This window comes from Pelodiscus sinensis, chromosome 1 (assembly GCF_049634645.1).
Source record: "Pelodiscus sinensis isolate JC-2024 chromosome 1, ASM4963464v1, whole genome shotgun sequence".
Classification (NCBI taxonomy): domain Eukaryota; kingdom Metazoa; phylum Chordata; order Testudines; family Trionychidae; genus Pelodiscus; species Pelodiscus sinensis.
Window position 1 is genome coordinate 123804874 of NC_134711.1, and position 15174 is coordinate 123820047.

The 15174-nt window shown below is 46.7% G+C and overlaps 1 protein-coding gene across 2 annotated transcripts in view; it reads right to left on the reverse strand.

The window, feature by feature from the left end:
• SMC1B (structural maintenance of chromosomes 1B) overlaps positions 1 to 15174 on the reverse strand; it is a 102245-nt gene that overhangs the window by 30170 nt on the left and 56901 nt on the right. For both annotated transcript variants that reach the window (XM_075899976.1, XM_075899966.1), the window contains exon 17: positions 513 to 658. In XM_075899976.1, coding sequence (XP_075756091.1) covers positions 513 to 658 — 146 coding nt within the window. The remainder of the gene's footprint in view (positions 1 to 512; positions 659 to 15174) is intronic.

Below are 15174 nucleotides of genomic sequence, written 5' to 3' on the forward strand. Positions count from 1 at the left end.
CACTGATTTAGTAGGAAGAGCTAAAAGAGAAGATATGCACAAAGTTTAAGCAGGAAAGAGGAAGTCAAGATAGTTTAAACTGAAGGAAGAACCATTCTCACAGGAGAGGACTTAACAGTAGAAGAAGGACAAAGTAGTGCAAAATTAGTATTTTCCTCAAGATACACAATACGTGTCAGGCTCTGAGTATAGCACTGACCACACAAAAAACACTGAAAATCACCCTAAAATGTTTATCTAAAATTCAAGGTTTAACCATCTATGAGAATCTCAGGTGAGACCTACAGTGGGGGGGAGCATATTATCCCACATCTACCCGCTAGGAGTTTCTTATATTTTCCTTTGCAACATCTGGTGCTGCCACTACCGAAGATTAAATCACTGGACTAGACTCACCTCAGGTCTCATCCCATATGACAACTGACTTCCAACAAGATGTTAAACTTCTAAAATGCTGACCTTTTCTGAAATTACTAAACTAATTATTGTGCCTGAGTACAGTTTGTGGTTACCTATTAAGGGTTAATAATTTCTTCCTTGATTCCTCCACTTCATTTTGGGCTTTTGTAACCTCACTTTTGAGAGTTATTAATCTATTCTTAAGATGCTGTTGTTCCTCCATTATTTCATTCACCATTACTAGAAATCCTTCCTCATCCTGTATAAAAATAATTTCATATTTTTAATGTTATCTTTCATTGAAAAAGCCTAATACACACCACATAATAGCAAGAGAGAAGCAAAGTTCAAAATCTTTATACTAAATTACATTTGTGTAAGAACCTGTCAGTTTCTTTATAAAACTATTCATGCTGTGAAACTCTTGCACTTGAAAACAATCAACTACACAGATTCCTATACATCCAATAAGCTATTATACTTTGTTAAACATGGATCCAAAAGGATGTTATTGAGAACACACATTCTTAAATCTCAAAGGATTATCTTAATACCTAGTAAAGAACAATAAACTATCATCCAACAGTTTTGTACAGACTGAATCAAGCTGATAACAGGTCTACTTATTTTGTATAACACATGAAAATATTAAGAAATTAAACATGTATAAAAGTTACAACCTAGATCTTGAAAAGTCACATGAATTCATTACAATTTGACAAGGGCATGTTGTAGTGTTGACATTTTTATATTATGGTTATTGAATTTATTTATTTATTGCTATTCAGAAAAAGAATGATACTTTCCTCACAGCAACCATGATTTTTAAGATGTTGAAGTTAGAATGATTCCACAGTGGATGTGCATTTTCCTCAAGGATCTGAGACCGAACACTTTTGCCTAGCAAGACTGGCTGGAGCGGTACATGCTTTGAGCCTCCTCATGCTCCTGAACAAGGACTTAAAGGCAAGACTGCAACCTTCAAATCACTCAAAATTCAGAATCTATGCTACTTAGGGCTCAGAAAAGCAGGGATGGATGTCCAGTGTTGGGAGCCACACCAACTATAAATATCTAGAAGAACCATGGTTACTATAGAGAGCGTAATTGTTTGGCACACAGACATGGAACCATATGGAAGGGTTTAGTTCTGTCAATAGAGTAAAATAGGATTCTGAAAACAACCAGTATGTAAAATTACCTCTCTCTCCTACTGAAGAGTGAGGTTTTGGAAAGAAAACCAGTAAGATGACCAACCAATTTAAATGGAAGTCTGAGACTACCCTGCTAATGAACTTTCTTTAGTGCTCGTTAGGTAGCAACTAAAAATACCATCCTGATAATAATGTGCTACTGCATAATAAACACTCCAAAAAGGGTCTGAAGAGACCCCATGAGCTGCAGAAAGATTTCTCCCCCAAATGGAAATCAGGTCTTTATGTAGAGGTCAGACATGAAGAAGGCCTTTGATAAATCTCAACACTATTTGGTATGAGATGATGCAATGAGACTAAAGGGGTTTATAGTGCACGAATACTGGTGTTAAGTACTAGGTAGACTCAAAAAACTGAAAACCAGCCCTATTTCAGAAGCAGTAGTCTAGGATCTTCACAACCAAAGCTCTAGCCCAGATTCTCACTGTTTTGACTTGCTCGTGTGGACAGTTTTTTTCCCATTTCACTGAGTATGCCCTCTTAGCAGAAGTTTTTTTTTGCTCCATGTAAGAATTTCTTGCACTTCTCTAGAGCATTCTTCTATGATCAGGTCCCCCACCATCAAATTATTGGTTCAATGATGCATCTTTGCAGTAACCGTTCATGCTTGTTTATGCTCAAGAATTCTGCAAGGTTGTTACTGACTCCTTGAAAATGCAGAGCCAGTGGGTTTCCAGAAATCAATGGCTTCCAGGAAGCAGGGGGATAATCAAGTCTCTTTCAGTTTGTTCACATACTGCATTGCTGATATACTGTCAGGATCATCATTACTGAGATTCGCAAACAAGTAGAAATAATATGTGGGCCAATCTGATGGTATTCAGCTCTAGAAAGATCACATATACCAGTTATCCAAGGAACACATTCCCTCCATTTGGCAGTTCAGATGGGCACCCCTGCTTAACTGCAACACATTTATAACCATCTATGTCACGGAAGAAGTTAAGAAGGACACCTCTTTTCTTACATATGAGGCATCCATCCAACAGGTAAGTGCTCAAAAGATTTGAGTTGTACTAGAAACTAAGTACTCAAGTGATTTCTGGGGAGTACACCACTAAAATGGCGACAGCAGGAATTTGGCAAGAGTAGTTTCACAGACCACTCTGAGAAACATTGCTGTACAGATAATGCATGGTCCCCCCCTATAATCTGAGATACTTTCTAAGCGCCAAGTAGATAGCAATATGGAAGTATGCATCTTGCCAAAATTGTAAGTTATAAACAAGTCTCAACCTCAAAGTGATGCATGCAAGCATTACCATCCTGAATCTAAGACAGCATATGTAAGTGTTGAACTTCCTCAGGTCTAAGATGGGACAAACGTGTTTCTTTTTTGGAATGGGAAAATACAGAGAACAGATTTTCTTTGCTGGTATTCCAGAAGCTCCTCCTCTATGATTACTAGCCAGAGAAACAAAGCCAATTCTGTTTGTAAAAGGCTCCCATTAGAAGGGTCCCTGAAGAGGAATGAGGAAGAGGACAGGAAGAGGGTAGAGAGAAGAAATGGGTTGTATAGCCACATGACATTAACACCCATTTGTCAGCAGTGATATCCCAGAATCCTTGGTGGGATGAGGTGAGTAGGGTGCTCAAAAGATCACTCAGACGACTGGCTGAAAGATGCACCAACATCAAACAAACATTTTCCAATGTGTGGATGCAGTGGTGTGCATGGCTGGGGGTAAAGGAGAGCAGACACCTTTTATCATACTTTTATTGCTTTTTAGAGAGATTGGATATTAAAGTGTCTGTTACCTATGCTGATGTTGTGACTGAGCTTGGTACAGATTCCTGGGGATGTCCACATTTCCTTTGAATCATCTAGTGAGTACAGTGCTATTTTTTCCACTAAATAGTTCTGATAATTTGAATGGTGAAACCTCTATTATGGCTTGCATTTCACGAAGAATGCTTAAGCCAGAATGCCATCTGTATGATTACAGAGGTGGCTATGGACCTGCCTGTGGTACACATCCATTGCAGCCTGAAAAGCTGATTCTGTTACTAGCTGGTCCTTTTTAACAATGTCTTTAAGCTATTCTTTCTTCTCGGGAAGAGGTGAGAGGGGGTGTCTGAGTGACATCACCCGTCCCATATTAAGCATGATTCTTCCTCAACAGCAAGAACTACTCAGGAACTTGGGTTGGGGTCATAGTTCCCTCTGGGGGTGCGCCTGCACCTCCACGCACAAAGAATTCTAAGCCGATCCACTTCCCTCATAGAGCCTTGCAATAGCACTCACTTTCCTGGTGGACCTGGAAGGTGAGAGGCCTAGTAGGTTTCAGCTCCAGCCACTCTGGCTACCAGGGCTGAATGGCAGGTGGCTGACCCATGTGCTGCAGCTGGAGCCAGGTCATGGTACTGGGACAGCCTTACTATGGCCCTGATTCCAGCTTCAGAGGCCACCATGCAGCCCGGCAGGTAAGGCTGAGTGTCAAGTGGCTGCCCCATGTGCCTGGGACACTCCAGCGGCCAAGGGCCGCTTCCCCATGTGCCAGAGCTGGAGCCGGGCCATTGTGCAGCTGTGCTAGTAGCACCGAACCAGACAATTAGAAAGCTGGTCTCTGTTCCTAGATTTGCTGTAGGCTGCCCATATGACCTTAGGCAAAACTCACTCAACCTCCCTGAGACTTTGTTTCTCCAAGTGTAAAATATGAATAATACAATTTACCAAATTCAGAATTTGAAACCTTCTGGTGTAGTGTTATTAGTCAGGAAAAATTATGGCCTTCCTTAGTATGAGAGATGTGCCAGATCTTAGAACAATTCTTTGAGCCAATGAGATATGACATTTTTAATGATGACTGTTATATCTTGACAGATCAATACACTCCCTCTAACTTTCTGGGGTTGCTTGTGATTTAGTCTGCTTATGGACACAGATCCTCCCTGTTTTACAAGATTAGAACAATTTTGTCTATAGATTACATAGGATAGGAATGGTAGAGGGAATTATACTTTTATACTTATTCATTCTTTCATTTACTCTCAGATGTTATTGACTGTTTTCATTCTATATCCTGGAGTTAACAGCACCCAAATGTTCCATCAAAATCTCAGGAGGTGCTCAGAAAAATCAGGCTGTTTCTCTATTGAAAGTGTCTTATCATTTGTCAAACACATTTTTACTCCCTTTTCCCTCAGAGCAGTTTGCATTCTGCAGTGTAACTGAAATTCTGTTATAGAAGTGGTTGAAGTTCATCCTAAATTTGCTTTTAATCTGGTTTGGGCCTGTACTCACCATCCTACCAGTGGAAAATAAGCTGCTGTTGGTGGTGGGCTTTGTCAGGGAGTGGGGGCTGAGCTATGCAGATCTCTGCTGTCCTCAGGGTGGCTGCCCAGCTACTCTTAGGGTGGGATCACGTGAGTTAAGATAACTACTACTGTAAACTGTATATGAATGGTATTATTTATTTTGGGAAGTTGACAAACAAATAGGAAAAAAAGTTCCAGTTAGATATGCAAGTATTTTGAAGTCTAGTTGTAATTCACTGGATAGTGCCTTTCTAGGCTACTGTGGATGAAATCCAGATAGCAAACTATCTTTTAAAAGCTATCACAGCAAATAGTAATTATTCAGTGAAATTAGATCAATTATATCTTTTTCTTAAGCAGTTCTGAATGTCACTGAGCCTGAGCCTGATCATTCTGGAGTGAGTTTTACTTTGTACAGACTTGCAACATATTTTTGTAAATCTTCCTGAGTATTTTGTACTTTATTTGCTACTAAGAGCAACAAGACTCTGCAACACATCAATTAGCTATTTCCTTGTTTTATGGGTGGTCTTTTTGTATGATGCAGATGTACTAATAATTATTTCCTGCAACAGTGTTAGTTGTCACTGCAGCATTCTGACACTTTTACCAGACAGACACCTCTGGTTTCCATGATTTTTTCTTAAATGCAGGATACATAATATTACATGACCTCCTTCTGCTCCTTTTAACAGTCATGTATTAATGAAGGCAAACTGCATAAACCAACACAGTAACAAATCCTAAGACGTGGTGTTACCCCATGTTTAAAGGAGAATGGCTGAATGTAATACTTGAAACAGAATCTAAAAAATCTAAAGGCAAGATTTGAAAAGAAATGAGGAACATATTCCAGTACAGTGCTGATGTGGGCTTGATCTGCAAAATTTGTACTCAAGCTAGAATATCCAGCAACTTCTCTACAGGCAAGAAATGGGAAGGTAGATGGAAGTTGGACTACATGAAGAGCATTTAATCAATCAGAAATCATGAATCTGCTATACATATTCTTAGAAGCAGAAATTCTCATCTACTGGGATTTGACTTGCAGAGTATGCTATTAGAAACCACGAATGAGAAACAGAAGAGACTGGAACTGAAGGAAAGACAACATTCGCAGCCAGGAGAAATAAAAATTATCATAAATAATGTTCTGCTTGCAGTACAATCAACAGCTCCATGAACTCTGTGCAAAATATAAATGACCACATGACAAAATATCAGCATGTACCAGTGAGCTGGCATAGGAAAAACTATGCTTTTGAATTTCTGGAGTCAATCAATAAAATTATCCATACAGAAATCAAGTCAGCTCTTTGCTTACCTTCCTATCGCATACCTATTATTGAAGAAAGCACAGATATGTTTGTTACCAAGTTGCTTATAATTTATTTTAAGTTAAGAGATGTAGCATGTGCAGGGCATAAAACTATGTTTGATGGAATTATTAAATCTGGAATTATCTGTTTGTAATGCACAAGCTATTACAGCTGCTATCAAAGACTTTTACACTCTGAATAAGCTGGATATGATGATAGTCACCACAGATTTTTTTTCCTAGCATGGCTGAAGCACCACCAGTGTTGCCACTAGGGATGTAAAATTTTGATTAACTGTCTAATCGAATAGTCGATGCAATTTGCATTGACTATTCAATTAGTCGATAAGGGCACCTCCACCTTTGAAGTCTAGCAACCCCATAACTGTTGCTACACTTCAAAGGCGAAAGCACTGCAAGGAGCACGGGAACAGCGGAAGAATCAAGGAGTCCCCCACTGGCCCCGTGCTCTACATAGCATTTCAAAGCAGCAGCGTAACCCCCAGCATTTCAAAGTGGCAGTGCTGCATGGAACCTGGGGTCAGTGGGGGAGTCCTCAGCTGACCATGGACTCCATGCGGCACTGCTGCTTTGAAACACCATGAGCAGCCCAGGGCCAGCTGGGAACTCCTCCACTGACCTCGGGCTCCATGCAGTGCAGCCACTTTGAAATGGTGTGTGGAGCCTGATGCCAGGCTCCCCATAGCGTTTCAAAGTAGCAGTGCCGCATGGAGTCCCAGGTGGCCCCGGGCTGCACACGGCATTTCAAAGCGGCAGACCCCGGGCTCCACGCAGTGCTGCTGCTTTGAATAGCGAAGTTACTCACCTGGGTGCAGTAACTGTCGTTCTTCAAGATGCGTGTCCCCGTGGGTCCTCCACTGTAGGGGTCAGGCTCATTCCAGTGCCACAGATCAGAGATTTCCATAGTAGTCAGCCGGACCGCGCATGCGCGGTCAGTTCCTCGTGGCATTCGCGTCCTTCTGCTCACATGCGCAGTCCAGCTCCCGCCAGTTTCTTGAATCTGCCTAGAATCTGAAAAATGTAAGAAAAAGACTCTGGAGAAGGGAGTAGGGTGGATAGTAAGAGCATCCACGGAGACAGACATCTTGAAGAACAACTGTTACTGCACCAAAGTGAGTAACTTTGCTTTCTTCCTCGAGTGATGTTCCCGTGGGTGCACCACCGTAGGTGACTGTGTGGTAGTACCCAAAAGACCAGAAGGAGGGTCTCGGAGAAAGTACTGTTGACGCCAGCGATGCATCTGCAGCCAGTTGGTGTTGGATAGCCAAAGGTATAATGGGAAGACCACGTAGCTGTGTGGCAAATGTCCCTAAGAGGCACACCTTTAAAAAAAGCAGTTGATGCCGCTCCAGCTCTAGTGGAGTGACCCCTTGGCTGAACTGGCAGTGGTGTGCATCGTATAGAGTAACAGGAGATTATGCAAGAAGTGATGAGTTTTGCGATTCGCTGAGATGATATCGCTGCTCGCTTGGATCGATCCGCAAGTGAAATTATTAGATGGTCCATTTTACAGAATGGCTTAGTCCTTTCTACGTAAAAGATGAGCGCCTTACGGACATCAAAGAAATGCATAGTTGCCTCCTGGGAAGACGTGTGTGGTTTAGGATAGAAAGAGGGTAGGATTATTAGTTCGTTGGTGTAGAACTCAGAGCAGACTTTAGGAATGAAGGCTGGGTGGGGTCTTATCTTTGTTGAAGATTGTGTAAAGTGGGATTGCCATGAGAGCTGCCATCTCACTGACTCTGTGGGCAGATGTTATCACAAGGAGGAAGACCACTTTAAGAGTCAGCATCTGAAGACAAGTGGTAGCCAGAGGCTCAAATGGTGGCCTAGTTAGAACTCTGAACACTAGGTCTAAGCTCCATGGCGGAGGGACAGGTCTTTGGGGGGGGGAATAAGGTTAGTGACTCCCTTTAAAAATCTTTCAGTAATAGGGTGGGAAAACACAGAGGTGACATTTATTGAGTGTCTAAATGCTAAAATCGCTACGAGATGCACTTTCAAGGAAGCTAATGCTAACCCTGTTTGTTTCAGGTGGGCTATATAGTCTAAGATTGTGTACAGAAGGGATATATGAGGTTCTATTTGGAGTCCGGTGCACCAGGATGTGAACCTTCTCCATTTAGAAAAATAAGTAGTAAGAGTAGTTTGTCTTTTACTGTTCATTAGTATTTCTTTGACGTGTCCCGAGCAAAGGTTCTCAGATACGTTGAACCAATTAGGAGCCAGGCCGTCAGCTTCAGGATATGAGGCTGTGGTTGTAGTAGGGCTCCTTTCTCCTGGGTAAGGAGGTCCGGCAGGTGAGGGTATGGAGATATTTGTTGCAGGAAGGGGAACCAATGCTGACAGGCCCAGGTGGGTGCCACTAATATCAGGTTGACCCCATCCACCTTGGTCCTGTCTAGTACTCTGGGTATAAGCAAGGTGGGGGGAAAACACATAAAGGAGTGGTTCCCTCTAGGTGAAAAGAAAAGCATCGCCTAGGGATCCAGGACCTATGCTGCTCTGGAACAATAGCGGCAACATTTCTTGTTGCAACAGGTAGCAAAGAGATCTCTAAAGGGAGAGCCCCATCATTGGAAAACACGGTGAAGAACACTGTCGTGAAGCGTCTGCTCAGAGAGTCAGCTGTGATATTGTTGACACCAGGTAATTACGATGCCACTAGTCTGATGTCATTTCGAATGCACCAATTCCACAGGTGAATTGCCTCTGCACAGAGGGATCGGGATCATGAGCCGCCCTGACGATTGATAAAATACATTGTGGCGATGTTGTCTGTAAGAATTCTAACCGTAAAGTTGAAAATGTAATTGCAGAAGTATCTGCAAGCATTGAATACATCCCTGAGTTCTGAAAGGTTTATATGAAGGGATGTTTTGTGTGGCGACCATCAGCGCTGGACTGGCATACCATTCATGTGAGCTCCCCAACCTATGAGGGAAGCATCTGTGGTGATGTGCAATGAAGGCTGTGATTGGGGAAAAGGTACTCCGGAGAGGAGACTGGGCGAGACCGTCCACCACTTGAGGGACTCACAAACATCGGTTGGAGGCAACACAAGTTTGTGGACATGGTGTTTTGCAGGAGCATAAATGGATGCTATCCAGTGTTGTAGTGCATGAAAGTGCAGGCACACGTGCATTACTACATATGTAGTTGCTACCATATGGCCCATGAGCTTTAGGCAATTAAGTATTTGGACTGATGGACTATAGCAGTGGTCCCCAACCTTTTGAGGTTGTTGAGCGCCAGGGGGAGTGGCCGTTTGCCCGCCGGGCGGCGGGGACATTTGCGCGCCCGGGGGCGGCCCCCCCATAGCTGCATGCCCGGGGCCGGTGCCCCCTCCAAGGGCCACGCGCCTGGGGCCGGCGCTCCCCCCCCCCCCCCGCCAAGCGCCGCGCGCCCGAGGCCGGCGCTCCCCCCCCCCCCCCGCCAAGCGCCCGAGGCCGGCGCTCCCCCCCCCCCGCCAAGCGCCGCGCGCCCGCCGCCGGCGCTCTCCGCCCCCGCTGCCGGCGCTCCCCCCCCCACCAAGCGCCGCGCGCCTGAGGCCAGCGCTCCCCCCCCCCCGCCAAGCGCCGCGCGCCCGAGGCCGGTGCTCCCCGCCCCCGCCGCTCCCCCCCCCGCCAAGCGCCGCGCGCCCGAGGCCGGTGCTCCCCGCCCCCGCCGCCGGCGCTCCCCCCCCCCCGCCAAGCACCGCGCGCCTGAGGCCGGCGCTCCCCCCCCCCCGCCGCTCCCCCCCCGCCAAGCGCCGCGCGCCTGAGGCCGGCGCTCCCCCCCCCCGCCAAGCGCCGCGCGCCCGAGGCCGGCGCTCCCCCCACCAAGCGCCGCGCACCCGAGGCCGGCGCTCCCCCCACCAAGCGCCGCGCGCCCAAGGCCAGGCCAGCCCCGAGCACCTGGTGGGCGCATGCAAATGCCATGGCGCCCGCGGGCACCGTGTTGGGGACCACGGGACTATAGAGTAGCACCGAAATTAAATCCTCTCGCTGTGAGGGCATCTAAATGAGCGCCGATAAACTCCAAGTTTTGAGACAGCACCAGAATTGATTTTTGGTCGTTGATCAACAGACCAAGGGAATTGAATGTCTGTCTGGTAATAACGTCTGTCATTGTAAGCGTCTCTGCAGATGAACGACCTTTTAAGAGGCAATTGTCGAGATAGGGGAAAAAGACAACACCTTTTCGACGTAAGTGTGCTGCTACCACTGCCATGGTCTTAGAGAATACCCTGGGGGCAGATGTAAGGCCAAATGGCAGAGCCGGTTACTGAAAATTTTCTGTGTCTACCACGAAGCGAAGAAACCTCCTGTGGGCAGGATGGATGGTCATGTGGATGTAGGCATCTTGGAAGTTGAGGGCAGCAAACCAGTCTCCGCTGCATCAATAATCCTTGCGTTGGACAAGAATGACCATTCTGAAATGTTGCACAGAATGACCATTCTGAAACATTGCAGAGGAAATGACTGAGCTTTCCACAGATGTAGAAGGGACTGCCAGCCACCTGACTTTTTGCACGTCAGGAAATAGAGTAGAAACCCTTTCCTTTGAACTTGTTCCCAACTCTCTCGCTCTTAATGAAAGAACATGATTGACTTCTTCCCGTAGCAAGAGCTTGTGAGAGGGGTCCCTGAAGAGGGACAGGGAAGGTGAAGTAGGTGGAAGAGAGGTGGTGAGGTAGGTGGAAGAGACAGGAAGGGCATCCAAAACCCATTGGTTGGTTGTAATCTCAGACCGTTGATGGTAAAAAGGTCTCAGGCAGAAGTGGAATATTGGTGAGTCGTGATGCTGCTGTTTGACAACTGAAAGAAGTGTGATGTAGAGAATCAACAAGTATAGTGCTTTGGCCACGTGACAGGGCATCCCAAGGACAAAACCAAGAAAAGCTGCAGACCTTGGAGGACGATCCGAGAGTCAGCGGGAACGCGTGTAATCAAGAGTCCTGAGCCAACAATAACAACATCTGCCTGAGTCAACGACCTTCGAGAATACTGTGTTGGGGCTGTGAAAAAGCACAGTTTGTGAAAAGCAGGATGTGGACTTTTGGGAAGTTGAGAGGGTATAAAGATAGTTGTAATCTTGCAATAAAATGATTTCGTGCTTGCACCGGCCGGAGTCCGTGCCTTCATACACCACAATGTGATATCCTCGACCAAAGAGTCAAATCTGCTGATTTACCGCAGGTTGGTTCTGTGTGTGATTATTCTGGTTATGACGTCGTAGTGGTCACTGACGAGGGCGGGGCTGGTCAAAGCCACATTGTTGCTGTTGCCTGTTATATGAGTAGTCATACTGTCTCTGGTATGTAAAGTACTATTTCCATCTGTATGGAGGAGTGTACATCCCCAAAGTACATAATGTAGTGCGAGACTCCTTACTAGAATGGAGGACCTCATCTGTCTCTTCAGCGAATAGCTTGTGTTTGTCGAAGGGTAGATCCTCGACGTTGTTTTGCAGGTCCCTGGGTACTCCCGCAGTTTGGAGCCAGGAAATCCTCCTCATAACAATAGCCGTAGCTATTGATCGGGCGGCTGTGTCAGAAACATCCATTGCTATCTGAAGGCCTGTCCTAGCGGACACATAGCCTTCCTGGACAACTGACTTCAATATTGGCCTCTTGGATTCGGGGAGGTGGTCCATGAGGATCATCAATTTAGTATAGTTATCGAAATTATGGTTCGATAAAAGCACTGCATAATTGGCCACCTGAAGTAGTAATGTAGCCAAAGCATATACTTTGCGTCCAAACAAATCGAGGTGCTTGCTGTCTTTGTCAGAGGTGACGTTCTTATATTGTAGCACTTTTGATCTATGATGCGCCGCATCGGCAACCAACCAATTGGGTTGTGGATGGGTAAACAAGAATTTATTACCCTTCGACAGAACAAAGTACTTTCTACCTGCCCGTTTATTCATTGGCATTGTGGAAGCTGGGGTCTGCCAGATTTCCTCCGCTGCTTCTAAGATAGCAATTCCTCTTGACAAGGCTATCTTTTCACAGTGAGCCGAGTTGGAAGTTCTTAAGGAAGCAGTACTGTTTTCCTTGTATCTCTGCCATTTGAACTTCCTGACTTGCTGCCACCCTCTTAAACAGGTCTTAGAACTGTTTAAGATCATTTGGAGGCGAGACATCCCCAGAAATAACAGCCTCATCTGGGGAAGAGAAAGACTGATCTGTGAGGGAGGTGTCAGGTGGTTGCTCCTCCGTATCTGAGATTTGGCCCTCTTCAGGCTCAGAATAATGTGGTTGAGGAGAGCTGTTGGCTGAGGTGGCGGTGGAGAGGGGTGGTATTGTGATGAGACCAAGATCTGGTGACATATGGGTGACACACAACTGACGGGGACCATCCTCTAGAGGGCGATAGGCGATGCCGATGGTAAAAGTAGTGATGGGATCCATGATAGTAATTATTGTAATCAGGGCTCAACAAATAATGCAATCTACTCGCCCGTGGTGAGTAGATTGCAACCTGGAAGAGCCGAGTTCGGGTGATCTGCGCATGTGCAGATCGCCGGACAGCGCAGCTGGCGAGTGGGGCTCGCCGTGGTTCGATGAGCCCTGATCATAATGATAATGAGGTCTACCTGGGGATGACCATCTGGAGGAGTACAAGGGCCTGCAATCTTCCCAGTAGGCAGCACGCAGAGATACTGGGGAGTGGATGTGCCTGTAAGACGCTCTAGAAGATGGTGGTGGAGACACTAATATGCACCAGAATGGTAATAAAAATGCCTTGTCGGTTCTGCGTTAGACACCAGAGGTACCCTGTGGTACGTAGATTGAGGCGAGTCATGGTAGTCAAGTAGTCGGCTACGCGGTGCTGGGATCTTGATGCCGTGCGAGATGGTGACTGTTCTAGAGAAAAAATTCGTGAAATGGAGCATGGTGTAGGGCTCCGTGGCTTATTCGACTTAGACAAGACTTTTCTGTGGGTCTGTGGGTCTTTCAGATGTTCCCGGTGCTGACGGTGTTTCGTGCAGTGCCGGAGCTGGTACTACCAGTGGAGAGCTCGGCACCGATCTGATATGGCGAGCCGCCAGTGCCAAGATGGCTCTCTGTTCCATGTGGTGCCGTGATGCTGGCACCGTAGAGCAGTGGTCCCCAACCACTGGAGGTTGCCGGGCGCCAGGGGGCGTGGCCGTTCGCCCGCCGGGCGCCTGGGGGCAGGGGCGCACCCCCCCCATAGCCACACCCCCTCCAAGGGCCACCCCCCCCAAGCGCTGTGTGCCTGAGGCTGGCGCCCCCCTGCCAAGCGCCTGGAGCCAGCGCCCCCTCCATGCGCCGGGCGCCCGGGGCCGGAGCTCCCCCGCAAGTGCTGCGCGTCCAGGGGTGGGCCCCCTCCAAGGGCCGCGCACCCAGGGCTGGCGCGCCCCCCCCCCAGCTCCATGCACCCGAGGCTGGCGCCCCCCCCCCCCCCAAGCGCCACGTGCCCAGAGCACGGGCGGCCAATCGGCGGCACTCCCGGGGCCAGCGCTCACCATGCGCCCGGGGCCGGTTCCGGTACCAGGCATGCATCACGTGTCCGGGGCCAGGCCAGTCTCGAGCACTTGGCGGGTGCACACAAATGCCCCCGTGGGCGCGGGCACCGTGTGGGGACCACTGCCGTAGAGGGTGCTTTCATGGTTTTGGAGGGTGGCACCGTATGGAACGAGAGGAAACAGTGCCAGAGATGCCTGGCTTGTTTCCAACGCTCACTGTGCTCCAAGAGAGGGATGGCAGGGATCGAGTCGGTGACACCCTGGTCTTTTTGGGTGACGTGCTCTTGCTGTCAGCTTGGAACAGTGAGGGGCATTTTTGTGGGACAAGAGCCTCACCTAGACACCGGATACATGACAAGTGTCCATATGAGGCGTGCATGGCCTTGTGACATGTTGCACTTCTTAAAGCCTGGTGAACCAGGCATGCTGAACTTTTTTTTTTTTTTTTTAAAGCATCGAGGCTGAAAGCAACAGTTGTTGCGTCACACTAACCATATACATAAGAACAATAACTGATTTCTCTAATTTTTTTTTTTTAGGACAAGGAACCAACAATGAACAACAACAATATAGTTTCTAATTAACTATACTAATTAATGAAGATTGGAACTAATTTACACGGAATTAAAAGTATGACTGGATTAGTTGAAGAGAGATTGTTCACTCCGCCCAGGGGCAGCTGAAAGGAACTGGTGGGAGCCGGACCGATCTGCAGCTCCGGAATGAGCCCAATACCTACAGTGGAGCACCTATGAGGACATCACTTGAAGAAGAATGCTGCATGCAGCCCACGCCAGCAGGGGAATCCCAGCTGACCCCGGGCTTCATGCGGCATTTCAAAGTGGCAGCACTGTGTGGAGCCTAGGTTCTGGCCCCAGGCTCCATGCAGCGCTGCTGCTTTGAAGTGCCCCCTCTGCACTTCCCCTTTGTGCCTCTTTCTGACACAGGCAGAAAGGGGAGGAAGCGACTATTCGACTAGTGTGTTGACTATCTGATAAGCAAATGCTTATCGGATAGTCAACCAGTCGTTCACATTCTTAGTAGTCACACAACTCAAGCAATACATTCCACATTTAACAGAACAACACTGCATAGTCCATTAAGAAGACCTACGTTTAGGTAATGTATGGAACCAAGTGCCAATGATAAAGACTATTAATAGAGACATTTTTGAAGACCATTTAAATAGTCTGTTGCAGATCCTCAATCCAAAAAGGACAATTTGAGGAAATAGCATGTCACAGAAAATGAGACTGTATCATTTAAACCTCTAAATAGAAGTAAGGTGACCATCCATACATTTTGCTCTAAGTGCTTTGATGTGTAATTATGAGACCCTTCTTAAATATTTTCAACAGGAAATCTCAGAAAATAATGACCCAATAGCAAAGTACTGCTTGAATAAGCTCTGACACGAATTACCATATCATTTTAACTGTATTAAATAATGTATTACATGAATTAGCAGAACTGACCTAATGCTTTCAG